The sequence below is a fragment of the Sminthopsis crassicaudata genome, chromosome 6 (assembly GCF_048593235.1).
Source record: "Sminthopsis crassicaudata isolate SCR6 chromosome 6, ASM4859323v1, whole genome shotgun sequence".
NCBI lineage: Eukaryota > Metazoa > Chordata > Mammalia > Dasyuromorphia > Dasyuridae > Sminthopsis > Sminthopsis crassicaudata.
In genome coordinates, this window is record NC_133622.1 from 113,779,177 (window position 1) to 113,798,385 (window position 19,209).

Genomic DNA, 19,209 nt, shown 5'->3' on the forward strand with positions numbered 1-19,209 from the left:
TTCCCGTTTTGGTCAGCTAGCTTAAACTCCACATTAAAAATTAAAATTTCTACTTGGCTCAGTTTCTCTAATATTATATCATATGAAATAATACAACTTGATTAAAACAAGTAACCAAACCCCTTATAAGGCACATTTTTGTCTAACATATGGTTGGACTCATTATATAGATTTCACTCAATCCCTTCCATGAAAAACCATGAATTTTAGAGAAGTTTGAATCCATACCTGAGACTGAGCATTGATGTTGGCTCCTTCCTTAACCAGAACTTTGACAACTTCAGCTTGTCCAGCCAATGATGCAATGTGTAGAGCTGTATTCCCCTTCTGTTTGGGAGAGCAAAAAGTAGAAACAAACCAAAAAAAAAAAAAAAAGTTAGAGTAATTTCCAATATTTCCTTTGTTGTAAAAATCTTAGCTTTCCTCAGAATGCTTATAAGCTTTTATTACAAAAGAATAAAATATTGCTTAACGAGATGTTTCACATAAGGCAAGATCCACCCCCTCCCCATGTTGCAGGCTTGAAAAAAGACAAAGGTGTCTTGGAACCAGTTTCAACTAAGTGAAGCTGATTATTAAATTTTCATTGTGAAAATTTATATGGAAATCAGCAATCACTATAAATCCCAGTTTGATTTATTTCATCGATTGTCTAGATTTTAAAAGTATTAATAATACAGATTAAACTTTAAAAATGTGTTATACATTCTCATCTACCCTCAAGAATTTGGTCTTTAAATGCTCATAAGCATAATCGTGTATTGCTTTCTAAGCACTGCTTACAGAATAATATTACAGAATATTGAAGAAAAATTCAGGGAATATTGAATGCAGAAAAGACAGATTTCAATATTGTATCAGTAAAACTTGAAGCTATAAGTGATAGATACTACAGTTGCAAATTAAGAGTGATTCTAACTGAGCAAAAGAATAGTGTAGAAGCAGAAAATCAGAGAAAGTACCTAGCAGATCAACTAGTTTGGTTGAGACACCATACATTGAAAAGTGTGAGTTAAAAAGCAAGTACAGTATGGTTAACTCAGTTTAGGAGTGGAAGCATCTATTCAAGAAAGAAGCTCTATTCAGCATGGGATTTTTATAGATATCTTCTGAGACAGAAGAGATATAACAAAAATTACAATTCTAGAGTTACCCTGGACAAATTAGTTTTTCCCACTCACTTGCCTCCTTTGCAGGTTTCTCTAAGTATATGCTCACTCTCCCCAAAATATACAATACACCAGTACACTGGTGATAAATATAACCTAAGTCTCCTTGTATGAACTATTATTTTTTTTAAAATCACTGTTATTAATTTCTTCATTCATGTCTGATTCCTTGTTACCCCTTGGATCATAAGACATCAGGTTCTTTTATCCTCTACTATTTTGCTAAGCCTGTCCAAGCTCATGCTCATTGCTTCCATGAAACTATCTATCCATCTTAGCCTCTGCTTTCTTTTTCCTTTTATATTCTATCTTTATCAACATGAGGTGTTTTTTTTTCCCAATGAGTCCTATCTCCTCATTATGTGACCAAAGCAATTAAGTTTCAACTTCAGTTTTTGACCTTCCAATTAATAGTCTGAATTTTATTTGATCTCTGCAAGGAACTCTCAGAATCTTCTCCAGCACCACAATTCAAAAGCATCTGTTCCAGGGTATCTAATTCTTATTGCCATACATTATTACTGGAAATATAGCTTTGACTGTGTTGGTAAGGTGATCCCTGGTATGGATATTCATCATATTATTCTATTTTCTTTAATTCATCATTTATTTCATCATTACAAAATGTGAGATCTAAAAGTCTAATTATTTTGAGTGGCTAATTTTATGTAAATAGAAGTATATCAGTAGGGACTTGCGAACTGAAGCATGAGAAGGGGAATGTTTTCTCTCACAACAGAATTATACCTAGGATTCTAAGAGATTTAAATTGTAACCATATGGCTATTATCCTTTTCTTGGAATCTAAACCTGACTATATGAGGCTAGGCTGGATTGAATGAACTAGCCCAGGGAGTGAGTAGATATATACATATTTTTTTATTACTATAGTTTTTTTTATTTACATAATATATGCATGGGGAATTTTTCAGCATTGAAAACTGCAAAACCTTTTGTTCCAATTTTTCCCCTCCTTCCCCTTCTCTCTTTCCCCCAGATGGCAAGTAGACCAATACATGTTAAATACAATATATGTATACATATCCATACAGTTATTTTGCTGCACAAGAAGAATTAGACTTTGAAATAATTGTACATATTCTTTGTGAGAGGTTTGTGTAACTATTATGTGAGTGGTCACCCCAAATAGCCTACTATGTTTACATTTTAAGGGAAGCAATATTGTATTCATTCATTTACACAACTGAATTTATTTAGAACCTACAGTGTGCCAGATACTGTTCCAGGCATGGGATACAGAATCTAGTCTATATCATCACAGTTTAACTGCTGACCTGATGCAATACTTTAGCCTCAAATGGTTGGCATTCTATTAGAACAAACAAAATGCACTTATAGATAAATAAACACAAAGTAAATAAATATAAGGGAGGGCACTAAGAATTTAAAGCATCAGGAAAGGCTCCTTATGTGATCTGTGAGGGAAACCAGAGATGTAAAGAGGAGAAAGGAAGGAATTCCAGGAACCAGTATGGGTTGAAGGACACCATCATACAGAAACTTGGAGAGTAATATGGAATGTTATATTGAGGAGCTGAAAGCAAGTCAAGTTGGCTGGATCAGAGAGAAGGGGAATAAATGAAGTTAGATCATGACTAACTGCAAATGCCAAAAGATCTCATATTTTATCCTGGAAGTATCTTGTTCATCACGATAGAGCCTCTTTTTCCTCATCTCATAAGGTAGTTGTACTAGATTGCCTTTAAGTTCTAAGATCTTTTCCCAAAATTCTATCTCCTCCAATTCTTCAGCTCCCACTCTCTTCTCAATCCCTTGCAACTGGACTTTAGAACCTACTATTAAATAAAATTCCTCTTCAAGATTTGCAATGTCTTAACTGTTAAATCTAATAGTTCTTCCTCAATCTATATTCTCTTAGTCTTCATTTTACTTGACCTTTTAATTTTTTGAGACTATCTACCCTAACTTTTGATCATTCAGTGTATTTTTTCTGGCATGCTCCTCTCCCTAAAGCATGAGTGCCTATCAAGAGTCTATCAAGTATTCTTAACCTCTCTTCTCTTCTCTCTTCATATCCTCCCTTTTAGTGATTTCATCAACACCCATTGGAGCAATTATTCTACCTTCTACTCAATACTTAATAATTCAAAATCTCCATATTAAATCCCAACTTCTCTGAGCTCCCCTCTCATTTTTATTGCCTGTTAGTTCCATAAGGATATCAAACTCAACATGCCCCAAATAAATAAATAAATTCTCTTCCTCAAAATTAATTGTCTTCCTAACATCTCTATTTATGTTGAGAACATCACGATTTTTAGAGTTCTCCTGGGTCACATCATCAAAATTATCATCAACTCTCTCCTCTGCCCATTAATTCTCACATTGAAGAAAGTGTCAAGTCTTGTCAATTATGTCTACACACCATGTCTCAAACTGATTTTCTCTCCATTCTATATATTTGTATATGGTATCTATATTCCATCATAGTTCATGCCTTCATCACAATTCACTTGAACAGCTGCAATAACTTCTAAATGATTCTTCCTGTGCTCAGTATCTCCCTTCTTCAAACTATCTTCTACACTGCTTCCAAATTGATATCCCTATTGGATAGGTTTAACTATGTTTCTCCCTATTCAGTAAACTTCAGTGATTCCCCCTCCCCATTATCTCTAAAATAAAATAAAAATGTTCTCAGGTTTGACATTCAAAATACTTAGACAACCTGTTTTCAATCAATAGCTCTATACCAGTGGTTCTCAGAGTTTGGTCAGGGGAACCTGTATTGAAGGGGTCTACAAGGTCAAAAGTATTTTAATCATATACTAAAAGGCTTTACTTTTTAATATGGTAAATATCTATTGCTGTAATGTTCTTTTCTCTAAAGTATAATTGTTCTCTGTGAGCAGGTTCCTTGGGGAGCTTCTGGAGGCAGCCTTAGTTTCAGTTCAGTTCAATAATCCCAAAATGCAGCCAGGAGTTATAGTCTAGATCCTTTATTTTCTCCTTCAAAGTCCTGAGTCTTTTCCTGTGCCTGGTTAGCTTTAATAGAGGCCTATCTCTTTGGTTCCAAGAGCTCCCTCTGAGTCTCTCCAGCCAGCTTCAGCCTCTCGTCCTTCCAAAGTCTCCACCCAGCACAAAGGTGGAAGTTGGAGTGAATCTTGACTCCTTCTCCCAGAGAGTGGGCTTGTGGGTTTCTGACTTGTGAATCTCCAGGAAGTCAATCCTAGTTGTGAATCTCTTGGAAGTCCCCAGTCTAAATATGCTCTCCAAAGGTGTGAACTCCAATGTGTGAACCAAGGTGTGAACTCCTTTAAAGGTGTGAACTAAGTGCATAAGTACATAAGTACCTTGTTTCAAGTTCTGGCCCATAACATCTCCTTGTAGGATCAGATCAATCCTACTGAACCATGCTAAATTAGATAATTATTGTCTCTATCCATTCCAGTGACTTAGCACTTTGTAAGAATCCTAATATATTGCTATAAATTACAGAAACAAAATTGTTTGAAAGGGTCTTCAATAAATTTCAAGACTTATGAAGCCTTAAAACCAAAAAGAAAATTTGAGAACTATAATTATAAATTAATTTCACGTTACTTTCCTTCATGTATTTTACTCTCCAAATAAATTGGTCTGTATTTCATAATAGTTTCTTTCTCACCACCTTTATCTCTTGGAATCCCTAGCTTCCTGCAAGGTTCAGCTCATATTCCAATTATAATATAAGTGTTTTTCTGATCTTACTAGTTAGGCTCTCTCTAACATCGGAAATTAACTAATCTAAAATTAACAAAATTTCCTTTATCAATGTAAAGGTGTGTCTCCAAGCCCTCTGAGACCTTAGGTTGGTTGTAATTATAGAACAATCAAGATCACTAATAAACTGGGAAAGAAGTCAATGGAAGGGGAGAGTGAAAAGGGAACTTTCTCATAGTTAGAAGAAAGAATAAAAGAGACTGAATCTCGAGAAACTGTAATTCAAAACTTTAGAACTATTTGGTAATAAATGGGAAATAGACTACGGAGAAAATGTAGTGTTCTATTTTGGAAATGTTGGGCAGTTGATAATATGGAGAAGAAGAGGAAACTCAAGAAAGAGATGATGTCTCAATATATACATATGAGATAACCATTGTCATTATATAAAGGTGAGAAGATAAAAGAGATATAAAGGGAAGAAGATGCATCATTTATGCTATGTACTTTTAAAGCTCTTATTAGTTTGAGATATTTAAAAGTATTTTGTAAACATTAAAGCATTCCACAAAGATAGGAAATTATTATTAATTTATTGTTATGCCTTATAGTGATAGGGAGTGAATTGCACCCCTACTCTTAGTCTATAAATAAGAGAGCTCTTTTCATTAGAATAAAAAGCATTTCCTTTTTTTTTATAATGAAAATGTTAATGAATGAAAAAGCAAGAAGGATTTTGCCTTCCATTAACAATTAGTACTCTATATCAAAAGAAGCAATTAAACATCCTTTAAAAAGGATGCTAATGGCTTCTGTGAATTCTGATAGCATGTCAATATGGACCAAAATTCAGCTGTCAACCATTCCTACCCCGCCACATAAGGAAAATATTTACTTTAAAAGTAAATATATAGATGGATGATACCAAAGACCTTTCCTTCCACTCCATAAATGAAATGTATATGGAAGGAATTATTCAACTCCTTTATAGTATAATGAAATAGGTTTCATTCTCAGTGTTGCACAGTTTAGATTCCAGATGTTCCAGCAATGCAATGACTAAGGCTGCCATAAAATGAGATATGAGTTCTATAGCCCCTTCCCTGAATAAAATAAATTCCATATGCATGAACACATTACCTTAGTGGCAGAATCTACCGCTGATCCTCTTTCCAATAACTCCTGGACCAGTCCCACATGGCCTTCCTTGGCAGCCAGGTGCAAGGCATTGAGTCCATTCTGGGAACAGAAATACAACAGGAGCCAAAAGTAAAATATCTGTCGACAACTTTGTGACCTAATTAAAACAGCTATGTAAACAACAGCACAACAATAACTTCCTCTTACTAATTTCTCTTCCTATAGTTTAGTGAAATCTTGACTAAAAAACAAACAAAAAAGACTCAGTGACAGCACTGTTCACTAACCAGTTCAGATTGAAAAAGATGGCAAAAAATCCAAAAAGAATTAGAACAAAAAAACCGTGCTATTATTATTACTGGATAATAATGGTTCATCACATTTTCATTGAAAAGAAAAAAAACAGTTCTGTGGCAAGGAAAAGAGAATTAAAGGTCTTGAATACTATAGAACACTATCTAAATAAATAACTTTTAGCTGATGGAGATCTTTTCTAAAAACTAACAAGTGATTTTAAAGACACAGAATAACTGGTGATTAGATGCCTCTTAGTGGAAACTCTTGTTTCTAAGAAAGACTTATGTGACAATACTTTTGTAAGAGGTTTTCCATCCCACTCCCCAACATTTCAAGCTTATCCATGCTCTTTTTATTAACATTGTAATATCTGGTTCATATCTATATATGTCCTCAACATTTAAAACTCTCATCATGACTTTTGTATAAAAAGATTCTATTTTAAATATTATACAATATGAATACCTGACTTTATAACAGTAACAAAAGCAAAGCAAGTTCAATTTAGTTACAAAAACTAAACCATGCCAGGAGGATTGGCCAATGGAAATTGGAATGCTTAGCTAGGAATGAGAAGAGAAGACTTAGATGACTCTCGGATAGAAGAGAAACAAGACTTATTTTGCATGGGCTCCAAGATGGCTAATGGAGCAGTTGGGAGAAGAGAAGTAGGGAGGGCCAGATTTCTTCTTGATTTAAGGAAAAAGCTGTCCCAAAGTGACAGAGGCTGCTTCGGGAGACAGTTCATTATTCATCTCTGAATGTCTTAAAATGGAAAAAAAGGATGATCATTTGTTGGGGGAAACTATACAGACAATTCCGGTTCAAGTATGAATCAGACCTTGGAGATGCCTTCCACTGTTAACATCCTACAATTAAAAGATTGTTTATTGTGCCTCTAATATGCATTAGAAATCTCTGGCTTTGAATAGCTTTCAGTTTAATAAAAAAAGATCAGTCACTTACATGAATATAATATATGTATGTGTTTGTACATATAATATGATATAATATAATTAACATAATAATATATATACATATACCATGCCAGTAAGAATATTATTAAATGCACAGGAAACAGAATGCTATGAAAGACTTGAGACTAGAGAGATTGTTTCTACTCTAAGTGGATTGGGAGGGAATAGGAAGGATTTCTTGAAGAGGATAACCTTTAGATTAGGCTTTAAAGAAAGAAAGGGGTTTTAATTAGCAAAGATGGACAGATGAGCTTAATCTATTCTAGGTAAAAAGGATCTAGACTTTTTAGTCATGAGATAAAGGTCAGGCTGTGTAGTGCATAATACAGTGGATCAAGAATTCCTGAGTCAAAATCCCTCTTCAGACACTAACAATGGGACTTTAGGCAAATCTCTATAATTCTCTCTAGACATCAGTTTCTTTATCTGAAGAGAGAGAGTTAGATTTGGTACCATATAAGGTCCCTTCTAATTCTAAATGTATGATCCTATTTACAAATAAATGTACAGTGCTAGGAGAGGTCAAGATGAGATTGGAAAAAAAAATAAAATAAAATGGCAAATTAACTAGTTTGGCCCTAGCACAGATTATCTAAAGTAGAATAATAAGGTTGAATAAGTTTAACCTACATTATAGAAGACTTTAAACATTAAACTATATCTATTTAGAAGACACTGTAGGCCTTGACTCAGTCATTTGCCTTCTCTGGGCTTCAGTTTCTTCATCTGCAAATAATGGAATTGAACTAGATGATTTTAAGATTCATTCCCATGTTGAAGTGATGCCCTATGATTACTGAAGGCTAAATTATGGCAATAATAGGATGGGATGCATGTATTATGATTATTAGTCTAGGAGAGAGGAAAAGATTATAGATGTACAGAGACCAGTAAACTGCTATTAGATTTAATAGATGAGAGCTAATGAGGGTTGAAATAGTCTATATGTCAGATGAATGGAAAGAGACAGGTGCAAAAAAAACTTAAGAATTTTTATAATATTTCTTTAAAACAATGAATAGAGAATATACCAATTTATTGAATTATATGCCCAATAACATATATTTGAAATGACTAATTAATGGATTTTAATGAAAACAGAGGGTTACATGGTTTCCACTAAGTATTAAAAGAACTTGAGTATCTATATTAGTGAAATTTCACATTGATTCAAATATCAAAATGAGTTGCTTATTTAAAAATCTGCATTTTGGGGCAGCTAGATAGCACAGTGGATAGAGAACCAGAGTTCAAATTGGCTTCAGACACTTAACACTTTCTAGCTAGTGACCCTGCGCAAAGCTTTTAACCCCAATTGCCTCAATTCCCCTTCCCTAAATTTTGAATTTTCGTTCCAATCAAATTAAGATTTTTGCTTTTATTCAATCATTTAATTTGTATTCAGCTCTTTGTTATCCTATTTGAGGTTTTCTTGGCAAAGACAGTAGAGTCATTTGCCATCTCTTTCTCCATCTCATTTTAAGGATGAGGAAACTAAGGCACACAGGAAAAAGTGACTTGGATTCCAGAGGTGGAGCCAAAATAGCAGAGTAAAGTCATAAAGCTGCTCAAGCTCTCCCAGTTTCCTTCAAAAGCCTCTGAACAGAGTCTGATGTAATGAAATCACTCTCCAGCTCAAGAAAGACTGAAAAAATCTTCAAGAAAGGTCAGTCTCTCTGGAGTGAAAAGGGTATTCAGCCCAGACTGGATAGACTCTGGGAAAGCCTGTAAGAGCAGATCAGCAATTAAGGCCCTCAGTCCTCGCTCAGTAAAGGAGCAAATCAGTGGGGCACTTTCCAGTCCCAATTCAAAAGGCAAACTCTGGGAAACTAGGCTGTTTCCTAAAAACATAACAAAACAAAACACAACCAGGCAAAGTTACCTCCTATAAATGAAGTACAGAGGGCCCCTGTGCTCAAAGCCAAGGCTTACAGCTGCACAGGAAGCTTGGGAAAGCACCTCTTTTACCCCAGGAGTAGAGCTCCATCTTAAGAGTAAAAAAGAGGAAATACCAAAAGAAAAGGAAAGAAAATGAGCAAGAAACAGAAAAGAACCTTACCATAGAAAGCTACTGTGGAGACAAGCTAGACCACAACAAACACTCACATTAGGACATAATGTCCACAGAAGAAATTTCAAAGAATGGAATAAATTGGTCTCAAGCCCAAAGAGGCTGTTTGTAAATGCTCCTAAAAATTTTCAAAAGAGAAATGAGAGACATAAAAGAAAAAATGAGAAAATAAATGAGAGATACTCATGAGAGAGTCAACAGTTTGAAAAAGGAAAGAAAAAAATTGTCTGAAGAAAACAACTCCTTAAAAAGAAGAATAAACCAAATGGAAAAGGAGATACAAAAGATAACTGAAGCAAGTCACATAGCAAAAACTAGAAGAGAGCAAATGGAAGCTAATGATTGTGTGAGACAGTAAAAATAAGTCAAGCAAACCAAAAAGAATGAAAAGATGGGTGAAAATATGAAGTATTTCTTTGGCAAAACAGCCAGCATAGAAAACAGATCCAGAAGAGACAATTTTAAAATAATTGACCTGTCAGAAGGCCATGATCAAAAAAAAAAAAAAAAAAAGAGTCCGGAAAGCATTCCACAAGAGATCATTGAGGAAAATTGTCCCAATATTCTAGAAACAAAGGGGGAATATTCATTAAAAGAATTCATTGATTGCTTTTGGAAAGAGATCCCACAAGGAAAATCCCAAGAAACATTGTGACAAAATTCCAAAACTATAATCTCAAGGGAAGATATACTTCAAGCTGCCAGACAAAAACAATTCAAATATTAAGGACCAACAGTCAGGATTACCTAGGATCTAGCAACTTCTATATTAAAGGACTGGAGGGCCTGGAATGCCATATTCCAGAAGACAAAGGACTTGGGGTTACAACCAAGAATTAACTATTCAGAGAGGTTCAGTCTTATCTTTCAGGAGAAGATATTTAAAGGTTAAACTGTTTACATCCCTAGATGGGAAAACAATATATGTAACTTTTGAGAACTGTATCTAACACTAGAGCAGACAAAGGGAGGGGGGCATCAAATGGACTGAAGATATGATTGTGAATGGACTCTGATGTGATTACACAAAAGAAGAAGACATTCCAGGGTGGAAAAAGAGGAAAAGGAAGGTATAATGGGACAATTATTTTACATCAAGAGGCTCAAAAGACCTATTACAATTGAGGAGAAAAAGAGAGGAGGATGAGCATTGTCTGAAGCTTTCCCTCTAAGAGGAAATACTTTAATCATTCAATTGGGTACAGAAATTTATCTAAGCCTGTAAAGAAGTAGAAGAAAGAGGAAAAGAAAAGAGAGGGACAGGATAGAAACCCTAGGAAAAAAAGGTAAGAGAAGGGAGAAAGGGTTGATAGAAGATAAGGTAGTGGGTACAGTGGATTAAAAAAAAACCAAAACACTAGTAAGAGAAGGGGAGAGGGGTGATGTAGAGGAAACTCTGAAGAAGCATACCTGAAACAAGGATACTTACAAAGAGGTATTAACTCAGTGGAATTGATGAAATTGATGGTTCTCTAGTATACATAGTATATCTCTAGTATAGTATACTTAGCATGGTGATGTAATGGTTCTCTAGTTCACATATAATCAGTATGCTGTAATGATGTAATTGTAATAGGGTATTTAAGGGATGAAAAGGACTAGAAATGAGACAGTTTATCTTTGACAATCCTTCTGGTGGCTGTCCTACCTTCATTCATTACTTCTCCACTAAGACCAAGGACTCAGACTGATCCCGAGGTCCTCCAAAAAGCTAGCCAGAACATTACAGGCTAGGGTGAAGTGGGTAAAAAAAATAGGTAAAAAGAAGGGGAGGGGTGATAGGATATAAAATAGAAAACAGGGTGGGTAACAAAAAAAAAAAAAACATTTACAGACAGGGTAGAAAGAGAAAATAGGATGTAGGGAAATACAGAGCTGATAATTGTAGTTGTTAAAGTTAAAGACAACCTCTCTCATAAACTGAAGCAAATAGCAGAGTGGATTAAAAAACAGAATCCTATAATATGCTGTTTACAAAAAACACATTTGACACAGAAAAACACATGCAAAGTAAAGGTAAAAGGGCAGAACAAAAATTATTATGCTTCAGCTAAAGTAAAAAAAAAAGCAGGGGTAGCAATTCTGATCTCAGATAAAGCTAAAGTAAAAATAGAAAAATAGAGATAAGAAGGAAAAATACATCTTGATAAGATATAGTAAATAATGAAGCAATAACAATACTAAATGTGTATGTATCAAATGGTGGAGCAGGGAAATTCCTATAGAAGATTTCAAATTACTTACAGAAGAAATAGACATTGAATTGGATAGGAAAAAAAAAAAAAGGAATAAGCTATTTTCTTGGCAGTACATGGCACCTACACAAAAACTGATCATATATTAGGGCAGAAAAACCACCCAATCAAATGCAAAAAGACAGAAATAATAAATGTTTCTTTTTCAGATCACAATGTGGTAAAAATTCTATTCAACAAAGGGAAAGGAAAAGATAGAATAAAAACCAATTGGAAATTAAATAATCTAATTCTAAAGAATGAGTGAGTCAAACAACAAATCACTGAAACAATTCATAATTTCATCCAAAAAATGACAATAATGAAACAACATACCAAACCTATGGAATGCAGCCAAAGCAGTTCTTTGGGGAAATTTTATATCTCTAAATAGCTACATAAACAAAAAAGAGAAAGAGGAGATCAATGAATTAGGTAAAAAAGCTAAAAAAGAAAAAAAATTAGTTAAATCCCCAATTAAATACCAAATTAGAAACTTTGAAACTCAAAGAAAAGATCAATAAAATAGAAAATAATAATAAACAAACCCAAGAGTTGGTTTTCTGAAAAAACTAACAAGATAGATAAATCTTTGGTTAATTTCATCAGAAAAAAAGGAAAGAAAAAAAACCAAATCACCAACATCAAAAATGAAAGGTGAATTCATCACCAACAAAAAAGAAATTAAAGTAATAATTAGGAGCTATTTTTGCCCAACTCTATGATAGCAAGTCTGACAATCTAACAAAAATTAATGAATATTTATAAAAATATAAGTTGCCTAAATTAGCAGAAGAAGAAATAAAATAAAGTTCCATTTTAGCAATGAATTCCTAAGAAAAAAATCTTCAGGGCCAGATGGATTCACAAGTCAATTCTACCAAACATTTAAGGAATAATTAATTCCAATACTATGTAACTTATTTAGAAAAATATGTAAAGAAGGAGTATGTCAAATTCCTTCTATGACATAAATATGGCACTGATACCTAAATCAAGAAAAGCCAAAACAGAGGAAAAAAAATTACAGAACAATCTCCCTAATGAATATTGATGCAAAAAATTTAAGTAAAATATTAGCAGAGATTACAGCAGCTTATCAGCAGGATAAAACACTATGACCAAGGGGACCAGGAATGCAGGACTGGTTCAATATCAGGAAAACTATTACCATAATCGACCACATCAATAACAAAACCAACAGAAATCATATGATAATCTCTGTGAAGTTCCGAGCTAGCTCCCTGGAGGCCGCAGAATCAGCCAGAGTCAGGATAAGCAAAAGTTCTTGGTGTTAGGGGGAAAATTGAAGGAGATGGATAAAACTACCAGGAGTTTTGCCAAGGATCCTTCCTTGATTCTAGAGTCCAGAATCTCCACGAATCTCCACACTTTTCTCCTACTCGTCCTGAGGTCAAGTGAAGTTCTCTCCCCTCTCTCACTCTACCCCCTAATCCTTCCCTACAATTCTCTTAACCCCAAGCATTGAGCTAGAATTAACTGTGAGAAGAGAAATTCCAAACATGCTAATAGAGTTATTGTTCAACAGGCAATTAGCCTTAAGTGCTCAGTTGTCTGATTCAAGTGCACCTATTCAGAGTTTCAGCCCTTTCCAATCTCAATAGATACAGAAAAAGCTTTTGACAAAATACAGCAGCCATTCCTATTAAAAACACTAGAGACTATAGGGATAATGGGAGCTTTCTTTAAAATAATAAGCACTATCTATCTAAAACCTATAGCAAGCATTATTTGTAATGGAGAGAAGCTGGACATATTCTCAATAAGATCAGGGGTGAAACAAAGATGCCCATTATCACCACTTTTATTCAACATTGTGCTAGAAATGTTGACTTTAGCAATGAGAAAAGAAAAAGAAATTAAAGGAATTAAAATAGGTAATGAAGAAATAAAACTATCACTCTTTGCAGATGATATGATGACATACTTAGAGAATCCTAGAAAATCATCCAAAAATCTACTGGAAACAATTTATAGCTTTAGCAAAGTAACAGGATATAAAATAAACCCACACAAATCACCAGCATTTCTATTTATTACTGACAACATCCAACAGCATGAGATAGAAAGAGAAAGTCCATTTAAAATTACTGTAGACAAAATAAAATACTTGGGGGTCTACCTACCAAGGCAAACCCAACAACTATATGAACACAATTACAAAATACTTCTCACACAAAATCAGATCTAAACAATAGAAAAATATCAATTGTTCATGACTAGGCTGATCTAATATAATAAAAATGACAATTCTGGCTACTTGTTCTATTTGTGCAGTGCCATACCATTCACACTGCCCAAAACATTATTTTATAGAATTAGAAAAAATAATAAAATTCATGTAGAAAAAGAAAAGGTTAAGAATATCAAGAGAAATGATGAGAAAAAAAAATACAAAGGATGGTGGCTTAGCAGTACCAAGCCTAAAACTATATTATTAAAGCATCAGTCATCAAAATCTTTTAGTACTGGCTAAGAATAGAGTGGTGAATCAGCAGAATAGATTAGACACACATGACACAATAATCAAGGCCTATAGCAATCTAGTATTTGATAAACTTCCAAACTCCAGCTTCTGGTATAAGAATTTACTATTTGATAAAAATCTGAAAAAAACTGGAAAATGATATGTCAGAAAATTAGCATAGACTTACATCTCACTTCCCATACCAAAATAAGGTCAAAATGGATACATGATTTGAGCATAAAGGATGATATCGTAAACAAATTAGGAAAACAAGGTATAATTTAACTATCAGATCATTGGAGAAGGGAGGAATTTATGACCAAAGAGTTAGAGAACATTATGAAAGGCAAAACTGACAACTTTGATTACAATATATTTTAAAAGTTTTTGCATAAATAAAACTAACAGAAACAAGATTAAAAGGGAAATACAAAGCTGTAAAATATCTTTATGGATAGTATTTCTGATAAATATCTCATTTCTAAAATATATAAAGATCTATATCAAATTTATAAGGATACGAATATCATTCCCCAATTGATAAGCAGTCAAAAGATATGAACAATTGTCAGATGATGAAATTAAAGTAATTTATAGTTATGTAAAAAAAATTCTAAATCACTATTGATTAGATAAATACAAATTAAAACTACTCTGAGGTCCTATCTCATACTTCTCAGATTCCCCAATATGACAGGAAAAGATAATGATAAACGTGGGAGGGGATGTGGGAAAACTGGGTCACTGATGCATTGTTGGTGGAATTGTGAAATGCTCCAACCATTCTGAAGAGTAATCTAGAACTATGCCCAAAGAGCTACAAAATTGTACATACCCTTTGATCTAGCAGTGCCATTAGTAAACTTGTATCTCAAGGAAATCATAAGCTGGGGAAAAAGGACTCATATGGGTAAAAATGTTTATAGCAGCTTTTTTTTGTGGTAGCAAAGAATTGGAAAAAAAAAGTGGATACCCATCAATTAGGGTGAAGAAGCTGTGATACATGAAGTTAATGGAATATTATTTTCTATAAAAAATGATGAACAAGCTAATTATAGAAAGTCCTGTAAAGATTTACATAAACTGATGCTGAATGAAACCAGCAGAACCAGGAATACACTGCACACAATAACAGCAAGAATGTGTGATAATCAACTATGAAACTTCTTTTCAGTGGTATAGTGATCTAAAGGAATCCCAATAGACTTTGGTCAGAAAATGCCATCTGCATCTAGAAAAAGATCTAAGGAGACTAAATGGAAATCAATACATGCTCTGTTTACTTCTTTTTTCTGTTTTTTTTTTTTTTAATCTCCAATATTTTTCCTTTTTGGTCTTATTTTTCTCTCCCAACAATGAGTATTAAAAATAAACAATTAAAATTTTAAAAAAAGGATAAAGTGGCTTGCCCAGAGTCACATAGCAAGCAAGTATCTGAGGCTGATTTTGAACTTGGGGACAGGAGTCTTCCTGACTTCAGGCCCAGTATTCTATCCACTTTGCCAAATAAAGCTGACCCCCAAGTAAAATAATGGCTTCAAAATTGCTGATGTGTTTTATGTGGAGCATGGATTTGGTCTGTTATGCTTGGTCCCCAATGGCAAAGGGCAATAGATGTAATGTCCAGGCTAGCTTTCTGGAGAATCTCTGGACTGGCCTTGATCTCAGCAGGAGAGTCACCACAAGGATGGTCAGGGATAGAGTCTGGAGTCTGGAGTCTGAAGTCTAGAGTCTAAAGTCTGGGTCTGAAGTCTGAAGTCTGAGATCGAGCTCCAGTGAGTGTGCGTGCTCGCACACACACACTCATACACAGTCATTCACTCTTCTCCAGTCCTCTCAGCCCTTAAATACCTTAGTACAATTACATCACTACAGCACACTGAACATGTGCCAACTGTAGAACCATTATATCACCATATCACACTAAGTATATGCAAACTAGAGAGCCATCATCTCATCAATCATACTGAGTAATCACCCTGCTGTACGTATCCTTGCTTCAAGTAGAATACAGGTGGTAATCCGTCCTTGACTTCTCAGGAAAAGATGTGAATACCAGGGGAAATGGGAGCCAACCCAGATATTGTCAGTAGGTTTCCTCTGGGCTAAAAGGTCTTATACTTTACCCAGAGTTCCCCCACAATTTGGGGCCCTCTACAAATAGAGTGTAGTTGTAATGAAATAAAGTTAAGTTGGATAGCAGGAAAACCAGAACTCTGGAGAAATATATTTGAAACAAGGATACTTACAATGAGGTGTTAACTCAGTGTGATTGATGAGATGATGGTTCTCTAGTTTACATATACTTAGTACTTAGTATGGTGATGTAATGGTTCTCTAGTTCACACATACTCAATATGCTGTAGTGATGTGATTGTAATAGGGTATTTAAGGGCTGAGAGAACTGGGGACAAAGTCAGTCAGAGTGAACAGAATGAGAAGGAGACAATAAAGACTTTAAGACTTTAAACTCTATTCCTGACTGACTTCGTGGTGACTATCGTGCTGAGACCAAGGCCAATATGGAGGTCCTCAGAAAGCTAACCTGGACGTTACACCTAAGAAAAGAGGAATGAGCTGCTTCTAAAGGTTTTTCCTCTTTTGGAATCTATAAGCAGGGACTGGATAATCATTTACCAAGTTTGTCGTACTAAGAACTCCTTTCCAATTTGGACTGGACAAGATGGCTGCTGAAGTATTTTTCAATGCTAAATTCCATGAAGAATGGAATTATGACTGTATTTATGCTCTTTGGTACACGTTCTCTAGTTCTTCACTCCAATTTACTTGTAAAAGTTCCATTAGAGTTTTCTAGATAACGGAGTTAAAGAATTGTAGAATTGGAGTTAGGAAGATCTAAGTTCATATCCTGCCTCATACACTTTCTACTCATACTCAGATATGAGATCCTAAGCAAATCATTTAATGTCTCTTTGCTTCAGTTTCTTCATCTGTAAAATTAAAATAAAAACACCTACATCATAGGATTGTGATGAGGATGAAATGATATATTCATAAAGCACTTTGGGAGAAAAAAAAGGCTAGTTTTATTATTCTACTTCTTGTAGCAATATAGCTCTAAAGGATTCCTATTCTTTTTCAATACTTGGTAAAATTTAATAAAGCATACAGTACTGGTAACTAAAACATTCTTGATATTGATTACTATCCATTTTCTAAGGAATTTGTCAGTAGCAGAAATAGAGAATAATTGTTTCTAGGTCCTACTAGCATCTTCATTAATTACTTTGTAGAAGAGCATTCCTAAAGTAAGCAATTTCCGTTCTCATTACTAGACATAGGAAATACTAATACGTGAAATTTCCTAAATTAAAAAATTTTTTTTACATTTTTAAAGTTCTGAACTCTCTTTCTCCCTCCCATCCCATAGTGGAGAAGACCATCCTTTGATACAAATCTGTAGACAGAAAATAAATTGTTAGGATTCTTACAAGGTGCTAAGTCACTGGAATGGATATAATTATCTAATGGTTAAGTATGATTGATCTGATCCTACAAGGAGAACTTGAACTTGAACTTGAAACAAGGTACTGAGTAGAACCAGGAGATCATTATATCTAGCAATAGCAGGATTATACAATGATCAATGCTGACGGTCATGGCTCTTTCTCAACAATGAGATGATTCAGGCCAGTTCCAATGGTCTTGTGATGAAGAGAGCCATCACATCCAGAGATAGGACTGTGGGAAGTGAGTGCGGATCGTATTTTCACTCTTTTTGTTGTTTTTTGTTTGCATTTTATTTTATTTCTTTTTTTTTCCTTTTTGATATGATTTTTCTTGTGCAAGATGATAATTGTGGAAATATGTATAGAAGAATTGCACATGTTTAACACATATGGACTGCATGCTATTTAGGGGAAGGGTGGAAAGAGAGTGAAAAAATTTGAAACACAAGGATAAATGTTGAAAATTATCCATACATATGTTTTGAAAATAAAAAGTTTTAACTTAAAAAAAAAAAAGGAAGAAATGATCAATAGGATGATTTCAGAGTCCTGGAGAAACTTACATGAAGTGATGCTAAGTGAAGTGAGTAGAACCAGGATATCATTATATACAATAAAAGCAAGACTAAATGATGATCAATTCTGATAGATGTGGCTCTTTTCAACAGTAAGGTGATTCAGGTTAGTTCCAATGGTCTTATGATGAAAAGTGTAATGTTCTGTTTCTCTAAATTGTAATTGTTCTGTGAGCAGATCCCTTGGTGAGCTTCTGCAGGCAGCCTTAGTTTCAGTTCAGTTCATTAATCTCAAAATGCAGCCAAAATTTAAAATCCAGATCATTTATTGTGTCCTTCAAATCTTGAATCTTTTCCTGCAGCCTTGTTAGATTTAGTAGAGGCCTATCTCTCTTCTTGGCTCCCGACAGGTCTTGTTAGAATGTCTCCAGCCAGCACAAACGTAGAAGTGGGAATGAATCTTGACTCTGAATCTCTCAAGAAGTTTTCCCAAAGTTTTTCTTGGCCCTGAGAGCTTCCAGCTTATATGGTGCACACTGAGTATACACCAATCATTTCATCACTAGGAAACCATTATTTATTGTAGGATTATATCAATGCTAAATTAGATTTAATCATTGTCTCCTCAATTTCACTCAGTACCTTGTTTCAAGTTCTGGCCCATAACATCTCCTTGTAGGATCAGATCAATCATACTGAACCATTAGATAATTATATCGATTCCACTGACTTAGCACCTTGTAAGAAATCCTAACAATAAATAACACACTATGCATTTTTCATTTATCTTGAAGTGAGCAGCATCTTGCTTCATAAAACTTTTGTAGTTGATTTTAATATTTATAAGACTCAGAATAGCTTGGTTGTTCACAATTATTACTGTTACTATATACAATGTTCACTTGATTTTGCTCATTTCAGTCTTCATTATTTCATGCAAGTCTTCCCTTGTATTTCAAATATTAACATGCTCATCATTTCTTGAAGCACAATAGCATTCCATCACAATCATGAAACAAATTACATACCATTTTTACATACTTTAAGGATATTCTAAATTCAGTCATGTGTCTTTTAGAACAGAACATGATTATTTTAACTAAGGGTAATAAAATTCACTGATTTTTTTTATTTCTAATTGACATTTTGTCTGTTTTTCCAAGT

At 34.2% G+C, this 19,209-nt stretch overlaps 1 protein-coding gene across 8 annotated transcripts in view; it reads right to left on the reverse strand.

Moving 5' to 3' along the window:
* Positions 1-19,209, reverse strand: part of ANK2 (ankyrin 2) — a 325,566-nt gene that overhangs the window by 205,435 nt on the left and 100,922 nt on the right. For all 8 annotated transcript variants that reach the window (XM_074272626.1, XM_074272627.1, XM_074272628.1 and 5 more), the window contains exons 3-4: positions 5,994-6,092; positions 229-327 (exon numbers count right to left, since the gene is read on the reverse strand). In XM_074272626.1, the coding sequence (XP_074128727.1) occupies positions 229-327; positions 5,994-6,092 (198 nt within the window). The remainder of the gene's footprint in view (positions 1-228; positions 328-5,993; positions 6,093-19,209) is intronic.